The following is a 26,220-nucleotide window of genomic DNA, read 5'->3' on the forward strand; positions in this document are numbered from 1 at the left end:
AAAAGAGTGGCAGAGGAATAAGAGGAGGAGCAAAGGATTGTGAAAAGAAGCAGAGGAACATAAAGACGGGGAAAGGAACGAGAAAAAGTGGCAGAGGAACGAGAAGAGGGGCAGAGGAACAAGAAGAGGAGCAGACAACTGAGAAGAGTGGCAAAGGAAGGAGAAGAGGGGCAGGGGAATGAGAAGACGGTTAGAGGAAAAAGAAGAGGAGCAGATGAGTGAGAAGAGTGCAGAGGAAGAAGAAGAGGGGCAGAGGAACGAGAAGAGGGTATATAAATATATAAAGAGTGTATATAAATATATAAAGGGGGAGTGTCACGAGGATGGAGCCAGGCTCTTCTCAGTGGCAAACAATGATAGGACAAGGGGCAATGGGTACAAATTGGAGCACAAGAGTTTCCACTTAAACTTGAGAAGAAACTTCTTCTCAGTGAGGGTGACAGAACACTGGAACAGGCTGCCCAGGGAGGTTGTGGAGTCTCCTTCTCCGGAGACATTCAAAACCCGCCTGGACACGTTCCTGTGTAACCTTATCTAGGTGTTCCTGCTCTGGCAGGGGGATTGGACTAGATGATCTTTTGAGGTCCCTTCCAATCTCTAACATACTGTGATACTGTGAGGGGCAGAGGAATGTGAAGAGGGGCAGAGGAAAAAGAAGAGCAGACAACTGACAAGAGGGGCAGAGGAATAAGAAGAGGGGCAGAAGAATGAGGAGAGGCAGACAAATGAGAAGAGGGGCAGAGGAATGAGAGAATGGTTGGAATAACATAAAGAGGGGCAAAGGAATTTGAAGAGGGGCAGAGGATTGTGAAGATGAGCAAAAGATTGTGAAGGGTGGCAGAGGAATGAGTGGCAGAGGATTAAGAACAGCAAAGGAAAGTGAAATGTATCACACAGTATCACAGTATCACAGTATGTTAGGGATTGGAAGGGACCTCAAAAGATCATCTAGTCTAATCCCCCTGCCAGAGCAGGAACACCTAGATAAGGTTACACAGGAACGTGTCCAGGTGGGTCTTGAATGTCTCCAAAGAAGGAGATTCCACAACCTCCCTGGGCAGCCTGTTCCAGTGTTCCGTCACCCTCACTGAGAAGAAGTTTCTTCTCAGGTTTAAGTGGAACCTCTTGTGTTCCAATTTGTACCCATTTCCCCTTGTCCTTTCATTGTTTGCCACTGAGAAGAGCCTGGCTCCATCCTCGTGACACTCCCCCTTTATATATTTATATACACTAATAAGGTCACCCCTCAATCTCCTCTTCTCCAAACTATAGAGACCCAGCTCCCTCAGTCTTTCCTCATAAGGGAGATGCTCCACTCCCTTAATCATCTTAGTTGCCCTGCGCTGGACTCTCTCCAGCAGGTCCCTGTCCTTCTTAAACTGAGGGGCCCAGAACTGGACACAATATTCCAGATGAGGTCTCACCAGGGCAGAGTAGAGGGGAAGGAGAACCTCTCTCGACCTACTAACCACCCCCCTTCTAATACACCCCAGGATGCCATTGGCCTTCTTGGCCACAAGGGCACAGTGTCGGCTCATGGTCACCCTGTCGTGGCAGAGTGCAGAGTGTCAGAGGAATGTGAAGAGTGGCAGAGAATAATGAAGAGGGGCAGAGGATTGTGGAAAGGTTAAGAGGTTTATGAGGATGGGCAAAGGACTGTGGAGTGGCAGAAAATTGTGAAAAGTGGCAGAAGAATGAGAAGACGGGCAGAAGAATATGAAGAGGGTCAGAGGAATGTGAAAAGTGGCAGAGGAATAAGAAGACTGGCAAAGAAATGTGAAGACGGGCACAGGAATGTGAAAGGGGGGCAGAGGAACATGAGGAGGGTTAGAGGAATAGGAAGAGGAGCAGGGGAGTGTGATGGGGCAGAGGATTGTGATGAGTGGCAGAGGAACGAGAAGAGGGGGACAGAAAAAGAATTGTGACAGCGGAACAAGAAGAGGGGAAGACAAGTGAGAAGAGGGGCAGAGGAATGAGAAGAGGGGCAGAAGAATGTGAAGAGGGACAGAGGAAAATGCAGAGGGGGAGAGGACTGAGAAGAGGGTCAGAAGAACGAGAAGAGGGGCAGAGGAATGAGAGGAGGGGCAGATGACTGAGAAGAGTGGCAGAGAACTGAGAACAGGGGCAGAGGAACGAGAAGAGAGGCAGAGGAATGAGAGAAGGGATGGAATAATGTGAAGAGGGGCAGAGGAATTTGAAGAGTGGCAGAGGACTGTGAAGGGGGGCAGAGGATTTTGAAGACGAGTAAAAGATTGTGATGGGAGCAGAGGAATGAGAAAAGTGGCAGAGGATTAAGATGGTCGCAGGAATTTGAGAAGAGGCAGAGGATTGTGCAGAGTGTCAGAAGAATGTGAAGAGGGGCAGAGAGTAATGAAGAGGGGAGAGGACTGTGAAAAGGGTAACAGGATTTTGAGCATGGGCAAAGTATTGTGGAGTGGCAGAAAATTTTGAAGAGTGGCAGAGGAATGAGAAGAGGGGTAGAGGATTGTGAAGTGGGTCAGAGGAATGTGAAGAGGGGCATAAGAATGTGAGAAGTGGCAGAGGAATGAGAAGATTGCCAGAGAAAGGTGAAGACAGGCACAGGAATGTGAAAGGGGGCAGATGATTGTGAAGAGGGAAAGAGGAAAAAGAAGAGGGGCAGACAACTGAGAAGACTGGCAGAAGAATGAGAAGAGGGGAAGGCGACTGAGAAGAGGGGCAGAGGAACGACAAGAGGGGAAGACGACTGAGAACAGGGGCAGAGGAATGAGAACAGGGACAGAAGAATGTGAAGAGGGACAGAGGAAAAAGACAAGGGGCAGGCGACTGAGAAGTGTGGCAGAGGAACAAGAAGAGGAGCAGAGGAACGAGAACAGGGGAAGAAGACTGAGAAGAGGGAGAGAATGTGAAGAGGGACAGAGAAAAAAGATGAGGGGCAGACGACAGAGAAGTGTGGTGGATGAACAAGAAGAGGGGGAGAGGAATAAGAGTGGGATAATGAGAAGAGGGGAAGGTGACTGAGAAGAGGGGCAGAGGAACAATAAGAGGGGAAGACGACTGAGAACAGGGCAGAGGAACGAGAACAGGGGCAGAAGAATGTGAAGAGGGATAGAGGAAAAAGACAAGGGGCAGGTGACTGAGAAGTGTGGCAGAGGAACGAGAAGATTGGCAGAGGAATACGAAGAGGGACAGAAGAATGAGAAGAGGGGAAGATGAGTGAGAAGAGGGGTAGACGAATAAGAGAACTGATGGAATAATGTGAAGAAGGGCAAAGGAATTTGAAGAGGGGCAGAGGATTGTGAAGAGGGGCAGAAGATTGTGAAGACCAGCAAAAGATTGTGATGGGGGCCAAGAAAGTAGAGTGGCAGAGGATGAGGATGGGCAAAGGAATGTGCAGGCAGTAAAGGATTGTGAAGAGGAGCAGAGGAACAAGAAGAGGGGCAAAAGAATGTGAAGAGGGACAGAGGAAAAAGACGAGGGGCAGACAACTGAGAATAGTGGCAGAAGAATGAGAAGAGTGGCAGAGGAATGAGAAGAGGGAGAGACGAACGAGAACAGGGGGGAAAGACTGAGAAGAAGGAGAAAAGAATATGAAGAGGGACAGAGAAAAACACAAGGTGCAGACGACTGAAAAGTGTGGCAGTGGAACGAGAACGGGGCAGAGGAATAAGAGGAGGGACAGAAGAATGAGAAGAGGGGAAGGCGACTGAGAAGAGGGGCAGAGGAACGAGAACAGGGGCAGAAGAATGTGAAGAGGGACAAAGGAAAAAGACAAGGGGCAGATGACTGAGAAGTGTGGCAGAGAAACGAGAGGATAGGCAGAGCAATAAGAAAAGGGACAGAAGAATGAGAAGAGGGGTAGATGAGTGAGAAGAGGGGTAGAGGAATAAGAGAACTGATGGAATAATATGAAGAAGGGCAGAGGAATTTGAAGAAAGGCAGAGGATTGTGAAGAGGGGCAGTGGATTGTGAAGACAAGCAAAAGATTGTGATGGGGGCCAAGAAAGAATAGTGGCTGAGGATGAGGACGGGCAAAGGAATGTGCAGGAAGCAAAGGACTGTGAAGAGGAGGAGAGGAACAAGAAGAGGGGCAGAAGAATGTGAAGAGGGACAGAGGTGAAAGAAGAGGGGTAGACAAGTGAGATGACTGCTAGAAGAATGAGAAGGTGGGAAGGTGACTGAGAAGAGGGGCAGAGGAACGAGGATAGGGGCAGAAGAATGTGAATATGGACAGAGGAAAAAGATGAGGGGCAGACGACTGAAAAGAGTGGCAGAGGAATGAGAAGAGGGGCAGAGGAATGAGAACAGGGGAAGAAGACTGAGAAGAGGGAGAGAAGAATGTGAATAGGGACAGAGGAAACAGACAAGGGGCAGACGACAGAGAAGTGTGGCAGAGGAACGAGAAGATTGGCAGAGGAATAAGAAGAGGGACAGAAGAATGAGAAGAGGGTTAGATGAGTGAGAAGAGGGGCAGAGAAAAAAGAGAACTGATGGAATAATGTGAAGAAGGGCAGAGGAATTTGAAGAGGGGCAGAGGATTGTGAAGAGGGTCAGAGGATTGTGAAGATGAGCAAAAGATTGTGACTGGGGCCAGGAAAGAAGAGTGGCAGAGGATGAAGACAGGCAAAGGAATGTGCAGGCGGTAAAGGGTTGTGAAGAGGAGCAGAGGAACAGGAAGAGGGGCAGAAGAAAGAGAAGAGGGGAAGAGGACTGAGAAGAGGGGCAAAGGAATGAGAAGAGGGGCAGAAAAATGTGAATAGGGACAGAGCAAAAAGACGAGGGGCAGATGACTGAAAAGAGTGGCAAAGGAATGAGAAGAGGGGCAAAGGAATGAGAACAGTGGGGAAAGACTGAGAAGAAGGAGAGAAGAATGTGAAGAGGGACAGAGGAAAAAGACGAGGGCCAGACGAGTGAAAAGAGTGGCAGAGGAAGAAGAGGGGCAGAGGAATAAGAAGTGTGGGATAAGAATGAGAAGAGGGGAAGGCAACTGCAAAGATGGGCAGAGGAGCGACAAGAGGGGAAGATGACTGAGAATGGGGCAAAGGAACGAGTACAGGGACAGAAGAATGTGAAGAGGGACAGAGGAAAAAGACGAGGGGCAGACAACTGAAAAGAGTGGCAGAGGAAGAAGAAGAGGGGCAGAGGAACGAGAAGAGGGGAAGAGGAATGAGAACAGGGGAAGAAGACTGAGAACAGGGAGAGAAGAATGTGAAGAGGGACAGAGGAAACAGACAAGGGGCAGATGACTGAGAATTGTGGAGGAGGAACAAGAAGAGAAGCAGAGGAATAAGAAGAGGGACAGAAGAATGAGAAGAGGGGTAGATGAGTGAGAAGAGGGGTAGAGGAATAAGAGAACTGATGGAATAATGTGAAGAAGGGCAGAGGAATTTGAAGAGGGGCAGAGGATTGTGAAGAGGGGCAGAGGATTGTGAAGACAAGCAAAAGATTGTGATGGGGGCCAAGAAAGAACAGTGGCAGAGGATGAAGACGGGCAAAGGAATGTGCAAGCTGCAAAGGATTGTGAAGAGGAGCAGAGGAACAAGAAGAGGGGCAGAAGAATGTGAAGAGGGACAGAGGTAAAAGAAGAGGGGCAGACAACTGAGAAGACTGGCAGAAGAACGAGAAGAGGGGAAGACAACTGAGGACAGGGGAGGAGGAATGAGAACAGGGGCAGAAGAATGTGAAGAGGGACAGAGGAAAAAGATGAGGGGCAGACGACAGAGAAGTGTGGCAGATGAACGAGAAGAGGGTCAGAGGAATAAGAAGAGTGGGAGAAGAATGAGAAGAGGGGAAGGCAACTGAGAAGAGGGGCAGAGGAATAAGAGAACAGATGAATAATGTGAAGGGCAGAGGAATTTGCAGAGGGGCAGAGGATTGTGAAGACAAGCAAAAGATTGTGATGGGGGCCGAGAATCGAGAAGATTGGCAGAGGATGAAGATGGGCAAAGGAATGTGCAGGCAGCAAAGGATTGAGAAGAGGAGCAGAGGAATGAGAAGAGGGGAAAAGGAATGAGAGGAGGGACAGAATAATGTGAAGAGGGGCAGAGGATTGTGAGGAGTTGCACAGGAATGCGAAGAGTAGCACAGTAATGTGAAGAGTGATAAAGTATTGAGAAGGATGGCAGAGAAATTCCAAGAGGGGCAGCGGAACAAGAAGAGTGAAGAGGAATGTGAAGTGGGGCAGAAGAAGGTGATGAATGGCACAGGAAAGAGAAGAGGGGCAGAGGAATGCAAAGATGAGCAGAGGAATGTGAAGAATGGCAGAGGAAGGTGAAGAGGGTTAAGGAATGCGAAAATGGGCAGAGTATTGCAAAGAGGGGCAAAGGAATTCGAGGAGGGGCAGAGGAATGTGAAGAGTGATAGAAGAATGAGGAGACTGGCAAAGGAATTATAAGAGTGGCTGAGGAATGAGAAGAGGGGCAGAGGAATGTGAAGAGGGGCAGAGGGTAGAGAAGAGTGACAGAAGAATGTAAATCCTTACGTTTGAACTGTCAGTCGGAGCGTGACAGCTGCAGTAAGTTCTCTTTTGCAGTAACGTCACCTTGATTGTTGTCTTCTCACAAGTTGTCTTCCTGAAGACACAGGTTGTTAAATACTACACCAGTGTCTTCATGTTGCTCTATGGAGAACATTCAGTCAATTAAATGCATCAAAACCATGTCTCATAATTGGTTGATTATTTGTTGGGTTTTTTATTTTTGTTATGTGAACTCATGCATGTATCAGTTTTGGGGCATTATTGCAGTTCACATCCAGCTATTACAGACATGTAGAAATTCCCTATTTGAAATCCACTTGGCTATCACTTAGCTGCTGGCATAAAAGACCTGTGTGTGTGTATATGTTTTTAATAGCTCCAGGTTTCTTTTTGGAGCTGGTGGCATTATGGATCCCAATTGGCATCTGTCAGACACAGTTACAGTCTGAGAGGCTATAATGAGACCTTGTAGGCACTAGGAATTACCTGGTATACTTACTTACTTCATAGAATCATAGAATAGTTAGGGTTGGAAAGGACCTTAAGATAGATCATCAAGTTCCAACCCCCTGCCATGGGCAGTACTTGCAGCATCTGAAGCTATGGGGTTTGTTTTGTTAACCAAAGTTTCTATTCTAGAAGAACTGTGGTTTCTCTGAATTCCAGAATAATGGCTTTGCTCACTTGGAAAACCGTGGCTGGCTTCCACTCACTTTGATAAAGGTGACCCATCAGGCACTGTCTTAGAAGTCTGTGTCAACCAGACAGCCAAATACTGCAGTACAGTGTCAGTGTTTAAGCAAGTTGGCAGCTGCACTTACTGTTAGCACAAAGTACAAGCAAGTAACTTAGTGCCCGTTTGGAAACCCAAATGTAATCCTGATGTAATTCTTGATGTAAATCACAGAATCAACGAGTTTGGAAAAGTCCTTTAAGCTCATCCAAACCACTGCCCAGCACTGCCAAGGCCACCACTAACCCATGGCACTGAGAGCCTCATCTACACAGTGTGTGAACACTTCCAGGGATGGTGACTCCAGCACTGCCCTGGGCAGCCTGTTCCAATGCCTGAGCACCCCTTCAGGGAAGGAATTGTTCCTCATGTCCATTTAAACCTACCTTGTTGCAGCTTGAGGCCATTTCCTGTTGTCCCATCCCTTGTTCCTTGGGAGCAGACACCAGCTCCCTCCTGGCTCCATCCTCCCATCAGGCAGCCCCAAAGCACTCCTTGCAGCCCCGCTCGATCTCTGGAGGCCCCGGCCAGCCTCGCACGGCACCAGCTTCCATGGCCGGCGGTCAGGCCGCAACCCGCAGCGGCGACTGCAGCGGGCCCGGCTCTGGCCCGGCGCGGCCGTTCCCGCGGCCCAAGTGCCGTTTGTTGGCCGCTTCCCGCCCCATGGCGCGGCACCGTCCCGCCGAGCTTCACCATTCCAGCAACTTCGACTCCTACGGTTCTGCTTCACCGGGCACAGTGACTGCTTCAGCAAGCAGGCACAATGTTAACCCTTTCCTTCCCGGTACCACCTGCACGCCCACGGACAGCCCGAGGGTGCCGGCAGGACGGAGCTTCCCGCAAGCAGGCGCCGTTCCCGGGGCGGGGCGGAACCCTCAGCCTCTGGGCTGCAGCGTGAGCGGGGCCTCCTGCAGCTTCCCTGGTCAGTTTCACGTTTACTTCCCTGTGTTCTCCTCTGCCCCTTCGCTTGCTTTAACTCTGTGCGAGTGAGGCCTTTCGGATTGCTCCGCGCGTTGTCAGGCGGCAGCAGGGTGAGGAAGAGGGTAAAAGGCGCTGTGGAAGCCCTGGGGTGGGGGGCTGAGCGCGGTGCTGTGGGTCACAGAGCTCCAGGCTGCTGCTGGAGAGGTGTCACCGGCCGAGGCATGTGGGGTTCTGCCGGTGGCCTCAAACACCACGTTGTTTGTGTGTAGCTCTTGCTGGGGACAGAGCCTGTGACAGACAGTGTGGAACCCCTCCGGTTTGGAGAAGGGGGGTTGTGAAACAGCGTTCAAGGGGATGCGGCCTTTCCTGGTATCTGCTGTGCTGTTACCAACCCTGAACTGCAGGAAATACACAAACGTTTTGAAGTCTGTGGTGGAAATGCAGGAGTCGGGGCATGAAATGCCCAGAGCTGAATATTCTTTTAACTTGAGAGGAGTTAAGGTCTGGGTGCCTCCAGTGCAATGTAATCTCTACCCTAAATGAGCTGACAAACCAGGTAGTAGAATCCCAGATTGGTTTGGGTTGGAAGGGACCTCAAAGCTCATCCAGGTCCACCCCTCTGTCACAGGCAGGACACCTTCCACTAGGGCAGCTTGCTCCAAGCCCTTGTGTTCAACCTGGCCTTGAACACTGCCAGGGATGGGGCAGCCACAGCTTCTCTGGGCACCCTGTGCCAGCTCCTCAGCATCCTCTCAGGGAAGAACTTCTGCCTAAGAGCTCATCTCAGTCTCCCCTCTGTCAGGTTAAAGCCATTCCCCTTGTCCTGTCCCTGCAGGCCCTTGTCCAAAGCCCCGTCCCTGCAGGCCCTTGTCCAAAGCCCCTCTCCTGGTTTCCTGGTGCCCCTTTAGGCACTGGAGCTGCTCTAAGGTCTCTCCTTAAGGAGCCTTCTCTTCTCCAGGCTGAACCAGCCCAGCTCTCTCAGCCTCTCTGACACTGTCAGGGTCAGAAGCCTGTCAATGTCAGAACACCCCTGGTACCTGTCAAGCTGAGGGTGTTTTAAGTGGGGGGATTGCCATGGGTTTGTGGTATTGCAGGAGGTACTTCTGAATCAGGATACACCTGGAATGTAGTATTGATTGTATCTTCAAACAAGCAAACAGACAAAAGCTGATGGGGTGGTGGTGGAGTGATGAAATGGAACAGCTTCTCTGTCTTTTGTTTGAATTTTTTAGTTCTGTCTGAAGGAATACAGAGAGACGGGCTCAAGCCCTGACCTGAGCTCTCAGCAGCAGCACCGCTCTTCTCTCTGAATAGAACTGGCTCATTGATAGGCAGAAAAGTGCAAATTAGTAGGGCTGCCGTTAAAAAGCTGCAGTGCTAAAGGTGGCTGAGAGTGGTGTGGTAGGAAAGATGCTCCTTATCTAGGTGATGGAGAGCAAACTCTGTTTCCCTGACTCCCAGGCAGCACCTTTGTTTTCAGCAGCCTTCCCACCAGCGCCTCTGCAAGCCTGTTCTTAGGTATAATCAAAAGCAGAGTTTTCTCTTTACCATCCCTGCACCTCAGAGGCAATTCTGCTTTCACTGAACTGGGTGGAAGTTCATGAGTAAGGGTGATGTTTAGATTTACCTGCAGTGCCACAGCAGAGTTCATGCAGCGCTGTCCATCTTCAGTATAGCTTTGTGTTGTGGTGTTCACTGACGTGACACCTACTGCACTGGAGAAGGAAAATAAACTGATGACAGCAGTTTTGAACGAAGGGCTTGGGACCAAGAGATGTGTGTGTTTACAGAGTACCTCTCCTTCAGTCTCCTAAGAGGGCTTATTCCTCTTATAACTTGAGTAGCGTGGACATCTTTTCTGGGGTGAATTCGATGTTAACTGCACTTTTCATTGTGTTGTGAAAAACAAAGACCACAATCTTCTCATTTATGTCCCATTGTGTTACCTAATGGTCCAAAACATCTGAGGCTTTCACATCTGTTCCACGCCTCTAGTAACACTGTGCCAGTCTTCATCTGGTCGAGTGGGAGTCGCTGCTGTAGATACTGTTACGGACTTCCCCACGTCCTCACTTCAGTTTTCCTGTTTCTCGGGCATGTTTTCTAGAGATAGAATATAAGGGAGAGAGATCACTGGAGCCCTGTCTCATTCCTAAAGGCATCTGTTATTTCAGGGATTTGCTGCAATATTTGTGGCACTTTTGACCCAATACACAAACCTTTTAAAGCCATATAAGTTTATTTTTTGTCCAGTGAACCAGTCTGAGACTGTTTACAGCACAGGATTACTGCACTGTAAGTTGTTAATATAACAACAAAGCAGTCTTCCTTGCTCTCTTCCTCTTACCACAGGAACGTTGTTTCATAATGTGTGTATTGCAATGCAAGTGCTAATAAATACAACATGAATATTTGCTAACTGCAAGTATTTTTATAGCGTTGATCCCTGTAATATCAGGGCAGATGTAATGATAGGCATGTGTGTACTGCTGTGAGTCTGTGTTTAGTTCGTTAATGGACCGGAGAGTGATTTCTGATGATGATTCATGCATTATTTGCAAGGGGAAAAGTGGATATGGAAATGACAGGAGAGATTGGGAGCTGAAGATTTTAAATAATAGCAGCATCTGATGCTTGATCCAGGCTCAGTAGAAGCTCTGGGAACAAGCTAGGCACTGGATTTCAAAGAATGGTCAGAGTAAGGTGGGAGAAGGAGCTACAGCTTCATTCAGATCTCCCGTTGGCTTAAGTAAGAGGGGACAAAACCCTCTTGTACAAAAGCAGTTCTGAATCTTCCTCCAGACTTTGAGGGGTTTTGCCTTTTTTTTTGTACTAATGTGCAGTTTAAAATATTTTTCCCTGCAAAAGTGTATCGATTTATGTTTTTCTTACATATTGCAGTGTGTTAGTATTTACTGTCCATAAAGCAGCTCTATTGTACCAGAACCACTAGACCAATGTTGTTACAGAGCTGTATGCGAGTGGTGTATAATTTGACTGATTGCTCAGACATCACAGAAGGTTATTTTTATCAAAAGAATTGGTTGACTTGGGGTTGGGAGCACATTCATCTGGGATTATCTTAGGCACTAATGGCGTTGCACAGTGTGGCCTGACTCTACATGTTTAAAATAGGAAGCTGAGTTTTCACAAACTTTATTTGTACAAGTCTCTATTTCCACTGAGAAATCTAAGTTTTCACTGTAAAACGAAAAGGTGCCCAAGCTGAAAGAGCTTCAGCTTTGAAACAGAAATCAGTACTTTCCCTGGGAAACATCCATAACATCTTTAAATATATGCTCCTCTGCAGCACTGAACCGGCTCCTTGACAGGGCTCCTTTGGGCTCTTGTGGCCCAAAGGCTGCTGCTCCTGCTCCACACAGGTGGCCCCTTATGCCCACATTCAGGGGGAGGAGGCTTTGTAGACACCTGGGGTGGCCCAGGGATTGCTGCTTGTCCTCTGTACCATTGAGCACAGCACTTTGTCAGGGCTCCACTTTGGGTTCCGTTCTTGTTGCTGCTCTCGCACCTCCAGGGCACCACTCCTGGCTTTGGCTCTTTCTGGCTCCACTCTGCAGTGCGAGCTTGGAGCAGGAGCGAGCTCTGCTCTTTCTTTGGCTCCATTTCCCCAGGGGCTCTGGCTTGTGCAGAGCAGCCTGTGCTTGGAATGGCTCCATCCTTGTTGCCCAAGAGCAGCTGCCGCTTTCCAGCAATCCCTGTGTGCAACACCAGCTCTGAGCAGGCATAAGAGCACTTTTCATGTGAATGTGAAGAGGGGCAGAGGAATGAGAACAGGGGCAAAGGATTGTGAAGAGGGGCAGAGGATTGTGAATAGGGGCAGAGGAATGAGATGAGGGGCAGAGGAATGTGAAGAGGGGCAGGAGAATCTGAGCTGTCAGTTGCACCATGAGAGCTGCAGAAACTTCTCTTTTGCGGTAACCTCACCTTGGCTGTTGTCTCCTTACATAGGTTGTTCAGTACTACACCAGGATCTTCATGCTGCTCTATAGAGAGCATTCAGTCAATTAAATGCATCAGAACCAAGTCTTATCGTTGGTTGGTTGGTTGTTGGTTTGTTTTTTCATTTTTGTTATGAAAACTCCTGTGTGTTTCAGTTTTGGGGCATTATTGCAGTTCACATCCAGCTATTACAGACAGCAGAAATTCCCTATTCTTTGAAATCCACTTGTCTGTCACTTAGCCACTGGCATAAAAGACCTCTGTGTGTGTATATATGTTTTTAATAGCTCTCTAATCGTTAGCTCTTGCAGAGCTCCAGGTTTTTTTTTGGAGCTGGTGACATTATGGATCCCAATTGGCATCTATCAGACACAGTTACAGTCTGAGAGGCTATAATGAGGGTTTGTAGGCACTAGGAAATACCAGGTACCTATTTAATTTGCTATTTGAGCCATGGAAAGACAAACTTCCACTTTTTAAATATTTGTGCAGTGTGAGTTGTTGTTTTCCCGATAAACTTTGCTCTAGCTGATGCTGCTTTGCAGGCAGTGAAACCCAAGAACTCCAGAAGCCTTTTTCATGTGTGTGAGCAAAATTGTAGATCATAGCAAATTAGTCTGATAAAAAGATACTTTGTGCATGTGCTGCCTTTTAGCCAAAGCTCGTTTATCCCTACTTGCTATAACAAAGAATATCAGAAAACTGGTAAACTGAGGTAAGCTTGTTCCAGAAGTATTTCTCCGTAACAGTGGAAAGTGTGATTTAAAACCAAATCAAAAGCAAACAAAAATCAACATACTTAATTTTTAATAATGAAAAAAAACCCACATTTTAAGTCATTTTCTTTTAGCACACTCGGGGATAACATGTGGACTTCCCCAGCCTGCAGGCTTTGAACTGTGTACCTATGATTTGGGTACATCTAAAGTCAGCCAAACTGAGTGACCCATGTGCATCACAGAGGAGTGTTTGGTTTAGCTTCCTTCTGTGTTTGGAACTCCTACGTCTCATGCATCTGTGCCTGAGAGCACTTTTCTTCCCAGTTCTCCTCCAAGAAGCTGAAGATACATTCTTATGTTGGCAGGATCAAATCCTTCCATAGTGGTTACCCCCAGCTTGGCCCAACGCTGGCAGGAATGTTGCTGCCTTCTGTGAAATACATTGCACTATAAATCACAGTATGTTAGAGATCTCATCATAAATGAGATGCTTTAATGTGTAACAAGCCATAAAGTTTAGTCTTCCATTAGTTATGGAACTAATACGAAATTCTTATGATAACTCCCTTCTTTTCCTGTAGCTTTCTGTAGCTTTAAAACCTCAGTTGACTTTTGAAAATGCTGGCTAAGAAATCTGTGGTCTCTTTGGTAGTTTCTGTGGCCTCTTGATGAGCACATAGTAGCTGAACAGCAGCAGTGTCCAGCAGCTTTCTTTGGATGAACATCCATCACGGTGTGCAGGAAGTGCTTTCCCGTTCATAGGGACCCTGTTAACATCAGAGAATGACCCCTCTGGCAATGGTCATACAATAAAACACACTCCATAACTCAGCTTTGTGCTTGCTATATTCATCCACAGGAGCCAAATGTTTGTATTCGTATGTGAAAGGGCTTACTGAAAAATCTTGGCTTCCCTTCTGGAAGACCAAGCTTCGTAATGCTGCTCTGATTCCAGAGTCTGATGGGTAGATGTTCTGTACAGGGTGACAGTCCAATGCAAAACGCAGAGCAGCAGTGCGGTGGCTGGTGTGAGAGGAGTGCATACAGTGCATTTAGCTGTACCAGACCTGGATCAGAAGGTAAGACTGAGCCTACAGCAACTGAGAATTGAACAGGGGAAAAGCTAATGGTGCACCTAAGTGTCTAAACTTTATCCCATTACTGTGAGACACATCGGCTCTTCCAGCCACATGGATGTATAGTCAGTCATGTGCGTAAACAGTCAGTCATGTCTGTTTCTTTCCAGACTTGCTCTTGCCAAATTTTGGCTGTGACTTCAACTTAAATAAGTGACTGGGTATGTGAAACAAACCTCTCCTTGCATATTTTGGGGGGAGCTTCGGCTTGTTAGTAAAACTGAATGGTAGGGGAGGCTCTAGTGTTGCTGTTGCTGACCTGTAAACTTATCTTTGGTCTAAATACATTGACCAGACCGGAATAGTTTTGGTTGAAGCTTCATTGTCAAGGAAATGCTGAAACACACTCCACCTTGAGATCTGCCCAGGAGCAGAGACATGCCAAGGCTCTGCTCATGTTCAAAGAGATCCTGGCTGGATCTAACGAGCCATCTCACTGGTACGGTCCGCTTTGGGAGAATATTGAGAAGTGTAATTTGGTTTCTGTGTGCTGGGGACTGGTTGGTTCTGTTTTTTCTCCATCTCTTTCTCTTCTGTGCAGAATGGAAAAATACCCAAGTTTAAGTCATTGGGAAAATCAGTTTGCTTCCATCCTCCTCTTGATTAATATCGCACTTGGTAATATTTACACATGCAAGTGGGTGGCTGTGTTACACTGGATCTGAGGCCATGATCCTGCATGTAAACCAAAGATCATTTCTGGAACAACTTATACCTGGGAGGGATTGTGAAAGCCCCTGGGAGGTGAATGATGTAACACAAACCTGAGAAGAAGGAAAGAAGCAGAAGTGGTGTTGGTGGCATCTCTAAACCTGTAATGGTGAGCTGTAGTTCTGCAGGAATGGGGGAATTACAGTTTCCAACCTAAAATTGTGTGCTAAATGTAAGCAGCCTCCAGAACACTCTTAAGTGTCAAAACAGTGGGAAACATATCATCATGCCATTGTTTCCTTTGCTCTTAGCTAAACAGAGGCGAGGAGGAGGATCCGTGTTTAATAACATTCCCATAAAGTTCTATGAGAACAGCTTTAGAAACTTCCCTGGTAAAATGCAAGCCTGTAGCAGGTAATCTGTTAGGATGCACAGGACTGTTAGAGAGCAGTGTAGGGGAGAGGGACCTGGGGGTCCTGGTGGACGACAGGGTGACCATGAGCCGACACTGTGCCCTTGTGGCCAAGAAGGCCAATGGCGTCCTGGGTTGTATTAGAAGGGGGGTGGTTAGTAGGTCGAGAGAGGTCCTCCTTCCCCTCTACTCTGCCCTGGTGAGACCTCATCTGGAATATTGTGTCCAGTTCTGGGCCCCTCAGTTTAAAAAGGACAGGGACCTGCTGGAGAGAGTCCAGCGCAGGGCAACTAAGATGATTAAGGGAGTGGAGCATCTCCCTTATGAGGAAAGACTGAGGGAGCTGGGTCTCTATAGTTTGGAGAAGAGGAGATTAAGGGGTGACCTTATTAGTGTATATAAATATATAAAGGGGGAGTGTCACGAGGATGGAGCCAGGCTCTTCTCAGTGGCAAACAATGAAAGGACAAGGGGAAATGGGTACAAATTGGAACACAAGAGGTTCCACTTAAACCTGAGAAGAAACTTCTTCTCAGTGAGGGTGACGGAACACTGGAACAGGCTGCCCAGGGAGGTTGTGGAATCTCCTTCTTTGGAGACATTCAAGACCCGCCTGGACACGTTCCTGTGTAACCTTATCTAGGTGTTCCTGCTCCGGCAGGGGGATTGGACTAGATGATCTTTTGAGGTCCCTTCCAATCTCTAACCTACTGTGATACTGTGATACTGTGATTCTAGTTTCAGGCATTTTTGTATGCCTCCTCATGGAAATTGTGGTTTCAGAAATCTCAGTTCCTAAGTGCTTTGGCTTTAACTGCAGGCTTATTTTTCCTTAATACCTGACATTTTAAAAGAAGTTTGGTCATTTCTTTGAAAACCTGACAAGACAGTACTCATTTCAAAGCGCATTCAGAGGGGAGCCACTCATCTCAGTGTTTACAGATGGAGGGAGGTGAGCCAGGGGAGCAGCAAGGACCTTGCCAGAGCTGGGAACAAACTGTCATTTGCTAATAAAGGGAGGTGGTGAGGCTGCCTTTGCTGCGTCAGGTCTGTGAGGAAGGTGGCTGCAGCTGCATCAGGGTAGGCAGAACTACATCCACTGCTGAGGTGGATAGCATGGCCTGGGTGCCTGTCGGTCCATGACTTCAAGCAGCATTTGGATATGTGACTTCAGACAGCTTTTGGAGGTTAATTACAGATTCTTTAGGAACCACTTATGCTGGAAATGGTGGGGAGAGGGTGAAATAGGTATCCTCTTATTGAGCTTGCGGTAGCAATCACACATTTTCTCCTTGTCCATTTCTATTTGGATTTGACAGTGTTTATGGCAGAAGAGCAATCTGAAGAGGGAGACTGCACCATCTGATGGGAAGCAGCCATCATCCATGGGCAGGATGTGGTGGGCAAAGGGAGAAATCAGGAAGTGGCTAGAACCCAGGGGAAAGCTCAGCAGGTCTGCAATGCTCTGGGAGCTGAAACAAGGAGCAGGAAACAAAACTGCATGCACCAGGGGTAGGAACAAAGCACTGGCATGCTCCTGCTGCCAGAAGCAAGGTGGAACAAACAGCCAGTGACAGTGCCAAGCTGCAAACCAGATACACTCCTTCCCTTTGTTTCCCCTTCCTAGGAAGATCAGTACTGATTTTCAGGTACTTCCTCATAGTATGAGTAACAGTTGAGAGAGCACCTGCGGTGGCATTGCAGCTACGTTTTCTCCACTCCTCTGCCTTCCTCTTTACAGAGCTCACTCTCACTTCTCCCTGCAAAGGTGTGGGCAATAAATGATTACAGCCTGTGAGGCACTGATGCTGCCTCCTGTGCTTGTACTGTGAGCATGGATTAAAAAGAGGTTGGAGGCAGCTTGGAAGGAGCTTCATCTACAGAAGCTGTGAGAGTTGCTATGCATTCTCTTTTTATTGAAGCTCTGGAGGAGGATCTGGGATTCAAGGTAGTGCAGAGTTGTTCTTATGAGTGGAGAAGGCTGCAAGTTGTCTGTTTTCCACCTTCTTGTGTTTGATTGATGCTATTTGTAGCATTGTGTAAATCTGCAATGCAACACAGATCTTTTTCACTGACTTCCATAGAACTCTGTACGTGATGGATATCCACATCCACAGACAAGGTGCCTGGAGTGTGGGCGCTCATGAGTAAGCCCACACAGCCCCACACAGAGGGCAGCAGTACATAGAGACCACTGCAGAGCTGTTCTTCTGATACTGGTTCACTCAGTTGCATCCACCAGAGTTAAGGGCATCTTGCATCCTGCTGTAAGAATGGCTGTGGCTGTCACTAGGGCAATGTGCAGGTCTAAATGGGACAGTGCAGATGGTCCATTAAGTGCTTCTGTTTGCTGCAGTACCAGCAGATAGAAGCAACTTAGAGAAATGTTCTTGATAGAAGGTTTGTCTTGTAATTTAGAATGCCCTAGTCACGTGAGTACTCTCATGGCTCTGAAGCACAGAAGAAAATGTTGGAATGTTCCTTGTTTACATTCTTTTTCAATTTGATGTTAAGATCTTGACCCATGTGGAAAAGGAGATTTAAACAACAAGTATTTAAACCTCTCAGAGTACAACCAAATGTTCCCTATTGCACTCAGAAATGTTTGTCACAGTTGGTCATTATTATTTTGTAAGCAAAGTGAGAAGAAATCGCAGGGATGGTTGTTTCTGCCAGTTGCCTTTGTTACTGGTTTCTTTGAACCTGACAGGTTTGCAAAAAGCAAGTGAGAAAAGTGGATTTTGGAATTTGTTTGGGTTCATCCAGTTTTGCTGGGTTTCCTATGGAAAAATCCTATGGAAGGCTCAAAGATCAAACCCTCAGTCTGAAGCAACTTTGCCATCACAGATGCAAACAGCCTGTAGTGTAAGGATCCTTTTATAAGGAAAATGAGTCATCTGTTGTGTGCGGTGCTCCTCTCCAGTTAATGAAGAAGGACAATGTTTGGTGTGCAGTGCTGTTGCCAGGCAAACAGCAGCAACAAAAATCCATTAGGAGTTATTTCAGGAAATGCTGGGTGGCGTATGCTTCTTGGTTATTACTTGGAAGTGAAGATTGCTGTTTCCTGCCTTCCAGAAGTATTTTAAAACATAGTTCTTGTTTCAAATGTGTTTTGTGATCTTCAGAGTACCTCCAAGACACACATACTGTGTTTTTTCCATCTGTGTCATTGATTCATTACTTAATTGTAGTAACTAATTAGAATCTTGAGAGAGACAGTCAAGTCATCCAGTATTTTTTATCAGAAAAGGCTGCTGTGTATTCTTGTAACTTTGTGACCCTACTGATTTGTTTCGTAGGGTATGTTTATCCTGCCTGTGCTGTTGATGTTTACAGCATGAGCATTTCAAATCATACAAAGTTCTGGTATTTCCTGCATGGTTCTGGGATTCAACACTAGAAAACTCTATAGATAACTGACTGTGGAAGGGCTTAAATAACCTCTCTTCTATGAAAGCAGGCTGAGAGAGTTGGGCTGGTTCAGCCTGGAGAAGAGAAGGCTTCTTAAGGGGAGACCTTACAATAGTCTTCCAATACGTAAAGGGGCTACAGGAAACCTGGAGAGGGGCTTTGGACAAGGGCCTGCAGGGACAGGACAAGGGGAATGGCTTTAACCTGCCAGAGGGGAGACTGAGATGAGCTCTTAGGCAGAAGTTCTCCTCTCTAAGGGTGCTGAGGCGCTGGCACAGGGTGCCCAAATAAGCTGTGGCTGCCCCATCCCTGGCAGTGTTCAAGGCCAGGTTGGATGGGGCTTGGAGCATCCTGCTGTAGAAGGTGTCCCTGCCTGTGCAGGGTTTGGAACTGGATGAGCTGTAAGTGCTCATTAAACCCTTAATGTACTTGAGTGCACATCAGTAATGTGCACACTGGCTTGCAATTTATATAGTGCTGGATAAAATACCTCAGAAGCAGAATTTACCTCTTTATGAGGCATTATTTGTTTGGTCTGAGAGTTTTCTGATCTCTTTATTGGACTCATAATCCCCCAAGAATAGGTGTTCTTATGAGCAACCTTAGCTTCTGTGCGTCCGGAAGCCACCAGGAAAGCCTGCCTTCAGTGCTGTTGTGCTTCAGATCCTTGTGTGGGATTGATCTTGTATAGGAATTTTGTTAATGACTGCAAGCCAGAAAAAAGGAAAGCTCTGGTAATTGCTACTGAGACAAAGCAGAACAGGGGAGGATCTGAATATCTCATAATGAGATCCATGTGACCTAGAGGATTAGGTTAACAACAAAGGCTGAAATTAGGGAGTGTGGACTGAAAGATCATACAGATGAGGACTTAATAGCAAAAACTTCTGCTAGAATCTAAGGGCCTGTTAATTGTATGAGGGGGTGTCAAAGCTCACAACTGATGTGAAACCAGGCAAGAATAAAGCATCTTAATGTTTGCGTGTGGTACCTGTGGGAAAATGAATCAACACTGAAGAGGCTTAATAAAGATGGGGAGGGGTATGAACATACCTGTTTTCTAAGGCAAAACCAGATAATCATGATGTGTTTAGCCCACGGAATGATGGTGGAAAGGGGAAATTCAGTCCTCCTGTGCCCAAGTCACAGACAGATTAACCACCAGGAAAAAAATAAATACTTCAGCTTAGAGGAATTGCTGGCACAAGAACAAATTGATATAAACTGATGCAAATTAAATGTTAGGTCATGACTGATCCTGCAGTCAGGTTCTGGCAAAGTCTCGAAAGCTAGGTAAGCGTAAAACCCAGCTACTTTGAAGATGGAGCTTGATAAGTTTATAAGGCATCTAATGGCTTTAGCGTCTTTGAGCGCAAAACTCTAGACTTTACAGAAAGGCTCTCACTTTGATTTGCCTGTGTAAACTAGACAGACACAGTTGGCTGAGCTTTAAAGGAAATGATTACCAGAAGACTGTATGTTAGGGCAAGCAGGAGTACTGTTCAAAATATGTGGCGTGGGAAAGGAAAAAAAAGAAAAGAAGAAGAGTTTATTCAGAGCACAGGTCTGAGAAGGAGTGGCTGAGGGACCTGGGGAGTTTAGTCTGGAGAAGATAAGGCTCTGGGGCACCTTATCACTCTCTACAACTGCCTGATAGAAGGATGGAGCCAGGAGGGGCTGCGCTCTGCTCCCAGGGAAGAAGGAATGGGACAAGAGGAAATGGCCTCAAGCTGCACCAGGGGAGGTTTAGATGGAGATGAAGAGCAGTTTCTTCCCCAGAGGGTGCTCAGGCATTGGAACAGGCTGCCCAGAACAGTGGTGGACACACCGTGTAGATGAGGCCCTTAGTGACATGGGGTAGTGGTGGCCTTGGCAGTGCTGGGCAGTGGTTGGACTGGATGAGCTTAATGTCCTTTTCCAACCTTTTCTATGATCCTATGATTTTATAATTCCGTGTAAATTTACCTACGTATCTGTGTTCACCTTATCTAATGTCCTTTTCTGAATGTTGACAAATGTACTAGCAGTGTGCAGTTGTTTTTTATTGTTGTTTGTTTTTTTTTCTTTTTTTTTTAGAAGAAAGGCAAAAAACGTCTTCTTGAAACAATGTATTTAATGGTGGGTAAAAATATCTGGCTTTCTTTTTTCACTCTCATGACAAAATATAGACGATGTGCTAATGTCTGACAGTGTTGATGAGTCAATACTACAAAGTGCTGTGTTTTTCTTTGCGTTGTACTAAGAGTTTAACAAGGGACCTTTGAAAGCTAAATTGGCTGAGGGGGTGACTGGTGAAATCAATACCTTCTGTTAGGAAGAAGTAGCAAGCTGGAGTAAATGGTTGAACAAGGCAGACACTAAAATATGAAGCAGTGAACTTGCGTGTGAGTGATCCATGTTAATCAAAGTACTCATCATGGCTTTGAAGATATAATTGCAGCAAGAGGCTTTTGAGAGTTCCAGGTTACGATACACAGTTCCATAGTTATGATACAACATAACACTATTGAAATGGGGAAACTGTTGTCTGTGTCGTCAGTGCGTGAGTGTTTTGGTCTAACATGATGATTACGGGATGGAGTCTCCTGCTTGTCATAACTGCCTTTCTGAAGGAACAGGAGTTACAAGCTACCTGCATTTTGCTATACCCTTCACCAAGGTTAGAATGGAAAGTAATTTCACATGTGTGTGGTTTAGTATACAAAAAAAGATAATTAGAAAATGGTGGGAAACAGCTGGGACTTCAGCATACAAGGGTAGAGTTTAGCTGGAGAATAAGCATAATGAAGACACAGTGGTACAGGAAATCTTTGGAAGTACCAGAACTCATCTTTGGTGTGGATTGTGACTTGTGTCCTCAGAGATCTGGCTTCTTTTTCCAGCTTCATTAGTTCACAGAATCATAGAGTAGTTAGGGTTGGAAAGCACCTTAAGATCATCCAGTTCCAACCCCCTGCCGTACCTGCTTTCTGCCAAAAGTTTATTACTTTAAACTTGAGTAAACACAGGGTTGAGAAGGTTTGGGGCCATCTGGAGAAAAAGTCTTCTCATTTGCATGTATCATGTACATAGGTCTGTTAGTTCTGTGTCTTTCCAAAGACTCCATTAAGACGGCTGTGTGTGTCTGTATGTATATATATATATATATGTTTTCCACAGTAAAAAACTGCATCAAGTAAAACCTTCCAGGATTTTCATTCAGACCAAACACAGACATGCTCTTTGCCTCTAAATCCTTCTGCTTTTGATTGCAGGGCCAAACAAACCTGAGATCTCGCCTCTTTGGTCCACAGCAATTCCCAGACAGCAGTTGGCTTGCTGGTACCAGGATTATTGCTAGGCATGCAGGTTCAGCATCCACAGTGCTCTCTGTCCTGCTCATTGCTACACTGTTCTGCCTGCACCTTTGGTTTGTATGGCTGTGTAGCAGATGGATGGGTGTTACTCTGTATGTGACACCATCTGATGTTTGGAAAGTGCTGGCAACCAACAACAAACCCGTGCAAAGCCTGGAGTTGGAAAAGGCGTATTTCTGAGGGGGTTAAAAACACCTGTTTTGTTGGATGCTGCCGGTGTGGGAGCTGAGCTGCCCAAACACAGATGCTGGGTGCAGTGCTCTTGCTGCAGCATCCGGCTGGAGGGTGGCACAAAGGGGAAACCCTGTGTGTACCTGAAGCCCCTGGTGACCAGGGAGTGCCATCTGCCACCAGAGTGGAGGATATACTTAATAGTGCAGTTAAAAGACCCTTAGCAGGCTCTTTCCTCTTTGGTCTAATAGTTCACTTGATGCCCCAATTTGAACATCAGTACATACTAGGAATTTGCCCAGGCTCTGCTGTGATATGGAGAAGTACGTAAGACCACAAAAGGGACCAACCCTGTAGGTGATCTCTCTGCTTATCCCATTCAAGCAGTCATCACTGAGTTAAGGACAAAGACTGGCTGCTTGACCTTTGCAGTGTTTTCTGGCATGGTTCTTGATTTCATTGGGTCCAACTGTTTAGATCCCTGCCCCATGAAGAATGCTGCTGCCTCTCCACCATGCCATCACCTCATGTAGAGCCAGATTTGACTCTCAGACTATGCACTGCTCAGGACCTGCATAACTGTGCAGTCACTCCGATGTCTCTGCACACGATATCCCGGGAGAGCTTATTTGGCTGGGGTCTGTGCTGCAGGTACCTGGGATGTACTCAAGTCAAGGAAGGGTGTTTTGTAGGACCAGGGGGGCCTCGAAGGCTCCTTCTCCGTTTAGTTCCCCAGGCCTGATAGAGAGGCACCAGTGTTTTAAGGGCACCATCTACTGGCTAATGGGAGCAAAATGAGGCAGTGATTTGTTAGATATGTCTCTGTTCGCTAAAGCAAGTGCTAGAGCCACCTTAACACCAGGTAAAGATTGGAGAGCAAGGCGGGAAAGCTGGAGTGACAATGGATATGGCTCTTAAATAAAGTCAAACTTAAACCCACAACCTTAAGATTTGTCAGAAGAATTAAATTTCATCAAAAGTCTTTTTTGGCTTCAGAAGTCAGGTTTTTTTTTGGTTAAATTATTTAGATAGGAATCTACGAGTCTTGGTTCTGGTCATATTTTGCATCCTTTGGGATTTCGTAGCTTGGTTGGTCTTGTCTCTAAAAAACAGCATTGTGAAAGAAAGCAAAGGTTTCTGTATGCACTTAGAATTAGACAATGGTTTGGGTTGGAAGGGACCTTAAAGCTCATCCAGTTCTAGCCCCCAGCCACTGGCAGGGCCACCTTCCACTAGACCCACGCCTTGTCCAACCTGGCCTCCTCCCTATGTGCCCATCAATGCTGTTCCTCATCATTATTATAGCTACAAAAAAGAAAGTCATGGATGGTAATTCCTCTTTCTGATAACACTCTTTTTTCAGCTGAGTTTAATATTGTGAAAACCCCAAAGAGTTGTTTATGCTCTCGACTGACTGCATGCTGCTGGGTCACAGAACTCTTGAGCTATGCCAGTATGAGTCTGAGGCAGAAAAAAGCAGGTTTTGTATGGGGTTGGTTTTGTCCTTTGTGATGTCTGTATGCAGTTCCAAATGTCAGAAGATTTCTTTGCACAGATCCTTGAATTTCATTTAATTTGCTATCAAATGATTCTCTGGGCTTCCAAAATTGCTAGTGCATTTCTCTATTTAGGTGGAATAATCTTACTTTTTTCTTGCTGTACTCACTAATGCAAATGGGAAAAATTATGTTTTATTTAGGACTTGGGAAAAAATCCAACATAAAATAGGATTTGTAAGGGTATGACTGCAATCATGTATTGCTATGTACCATTAAGGGCTAGTGCTTGAATGTTGGGCAATTACATCATTCATTTTTATGTGGGCAGGGCAAGGTTTGCAGGTGCCCTACTGACTCTGAAAGCCAAGCTGAACCAACAGATGGACAAACATGCAAAGTAATGTATTTGGTGGCATTAAACAAAGTATTTATGTGTGTATATACCTGTACCTATATATCTAACTGCTGTTATTCTTCCTATGCGTGGGAATTGGTACTATCGTTAATCTTAATGTAACATTTAAATGTAATGCTTTTTATTTCTCTGTATTTTCTCCTTTCAGTTGCGAATGAGACAGGTGACAAAAATGCACGACTGCTCTCCCGGTTTGCCCGTAAGTAGCTTTTCTTCTTTAAACTGGTTGATTTCTGTAGCTACTGTAGAAAACACATTTAATAAGTCTTCTAATCTTATATTCTGGCTGCCCTGTTATTGCAGTTCACTGTACTTAGTTGGAAAAGTCAATTACAGAAGTTGTCTTGTTGAACAGAGGTGATGCAAATCCAAAGTATGGAAGGCTTTGTGGCCTTACTGTTGTTTCAAGAATAAGAAGTTATAACAATGTGTCACAAAGTCAAATGAGCTTGACTGTAGTGGCTATAAAGAGGTTTGAGTCAAGTCTTTGAAGTAGCATATGAAAAAGGGAAACCTTACTGATAGCTCCTCCATCACTTTTTGCTTCACACAGTAAAGTTAGGAACTAAAGGTATGGCTTGGGATTTGGAATAAGCGACCCAGGTTTGAAGAAAATGAAGGGATGCAGCTGGTAATGTAGCACCAACTGGCCATGACTTTTGACCATATGAATTATTAAAGATGCATGTAACTAAGTATGTAGGACTGAGGGCAAAGATAGGAAATCCTGCTCTTAATGCATGCACAGTTTCATGATGATCTGTGACCACTTAGTGGGGAAAAATCCCTTTGTCCATGATGTCAGTTGCCATCATCGTGGATGCTGCAGATCAAAACACCGGTTTCCATCTATGGTGCAGTATTTCATACAGTCACAGGATGGCACTCTGAGCATGCCATACCTCACATAGGTAGCTAAGGTGCATGATGCAGAAGGAACTTGTGTGGCTATGAAATCTGTTGCATGTAGTGAATTACAATGGGATGGAGCAGAGTGGAGACAACTGAGAGAAAATTGTACTGTCATTCCTTATTTAGTTCCTTATTTTCCTTCATGTTGTAGACAGTAAAGCTTAAAAAGGGTCTGGTCCTGCCTGGTTCAGCCCCCAAAATTCATATGGCAAAAGAAATCACAGAGGATAAAAATGTAGTTGTAACTGCAAACACTTTCAAATTTATTATCACCAGCTTTTTGTCCATTGGCTCCTGAGTACTAGGTACACAGAAGATTCAGCCCAAGTACTGTGTACTCCTGAACGTTTGGGTTACAAGGCCTTCATGCTGCAATACTGCCTAACAAGTGGGTCAAGCATAATGTCATGACATTTGAAACTAAGCTGGCTTTCCAATTCTGATTCTGACATCCATAAGAACTTGATTTTTGGTGAATGTGTATAGGGTGCAGCCCTGAGACCCAGCAACAACCAGGGTCTGTTCTTGTTTGATAATCTTGACTCACAAGCATGCAGCCAAGCCTTATTTGCAGAGTTAGGGGTGCCTGGCATTACATGGAAGAGAACAGACCAGCGCATGGCTATCAACTGAATGAAAGCACAGGAAACCCCCTTGTAAGGCCTTGTTGTATGACCCAGTGCTGCATGGGATTAAGTGTGGAGGTGAGATCAAGGCTATTTGAGAGTAACAGGAGTGCAATGCAGAGAGGAGCACTTAGATAAGCCTGATTGGGAGATAGTCACAGAGGCATAACATAGGGATGAAGGGAGATAATTCAAAGTGTAAACCACACCTTCACTGTTAGGAGTTAAATTTAGTGATCTAGGAGTCAGGTTAAGGGTTTAAGGATCCGGCTAGTTTCTCATAGGGTATCATTAATGATGACTGAGCAGTCATGAATGGTGTAAGGTGACAGCTCTGTGGCAGTGGGAAGGAAAATTAGAATGAGAACTGTGTTATGGAGAGAAATGTCTGAGGCATGTGCTGTGCTAACGTGATGCCCATGTCTGGGCTGAGAGTACTATAACCTACTCTACCACACCATGTTTCACTGATCAAACAGCAGAGTGCAGATCGGGCATTCAGAAACATCCTGACAGAAGGTCAGGAAAAGCTGCAGCATTTGAGGACAAGGATTCAAGCAGTAACTGAGTCGTAGAGGATTATTGTTTTTAGCCTTGTGTCTGAGTCACAAACCAGAGACTGGGTACCTTCCTGGGTTGTGCCTTTTGCATTCACTTGAATGATTAATTCGGAGGCAATTATTAACTTCATCTTCACAACAGAGAGCAGGATTTCCATTGCTGTGCAGTGGCTGTGCTTTACTGTTACACTCAGTAGTAGAACCTTCAGAGATTTCTGTGGGATCCCAGTTGGGGTGTCATTGAACGCTTAACAAACCATACTCATTTTGGCTGACCTTAT

General features: G+C 46.0%; 1 protein-coding gene across 3 annotated transcripts in view; it reads left to right on the plus strand.

Annotated features, from left to right (window-relative positions):
* PDE1C (phosphodiesterase 1C) overlaps positions 1-26,220 on the plus strand; it is a 272,899-nt gene that overhangs the window by 23,728 nt on the left and 222,951 nt on the right. For all 3 annotated transcript variants that reach the window (XR_009728689.1, XM_061374877.1, XM_061374878.1), the window contains exon 2: positions 23,990-24,040. Coding sequence is in view for 2 of the 3 variants with exons in the window: in XM_061374877.1 (XP_061230861.1) it covers positions 23,990-24,040 (51 nt within the window). In the remaining variant the exon portion in view is untranslated. The remainder of the gene's footprint in view (positions 1-23,989; positions 24,041-26,220) is intronic.

The sequence above is a fragment of the Neopsephotus bourkii genome, unplaced genomic scaffold, assembly GCF_033783945.1.
Source record: "Neopsephotus bourkii isolate Nb327-2 ecotype Australia unplaced genomic scaffold, CSIRO-AGI_Nbou_v1 NB_1655, whole genome shotgun sequence".
NCBI lineage: Eukaryota > Metazoa > Chordata > Aves > Psittaciformes > Psittacidae > Neopsephotus > Neopsephotus bourkii.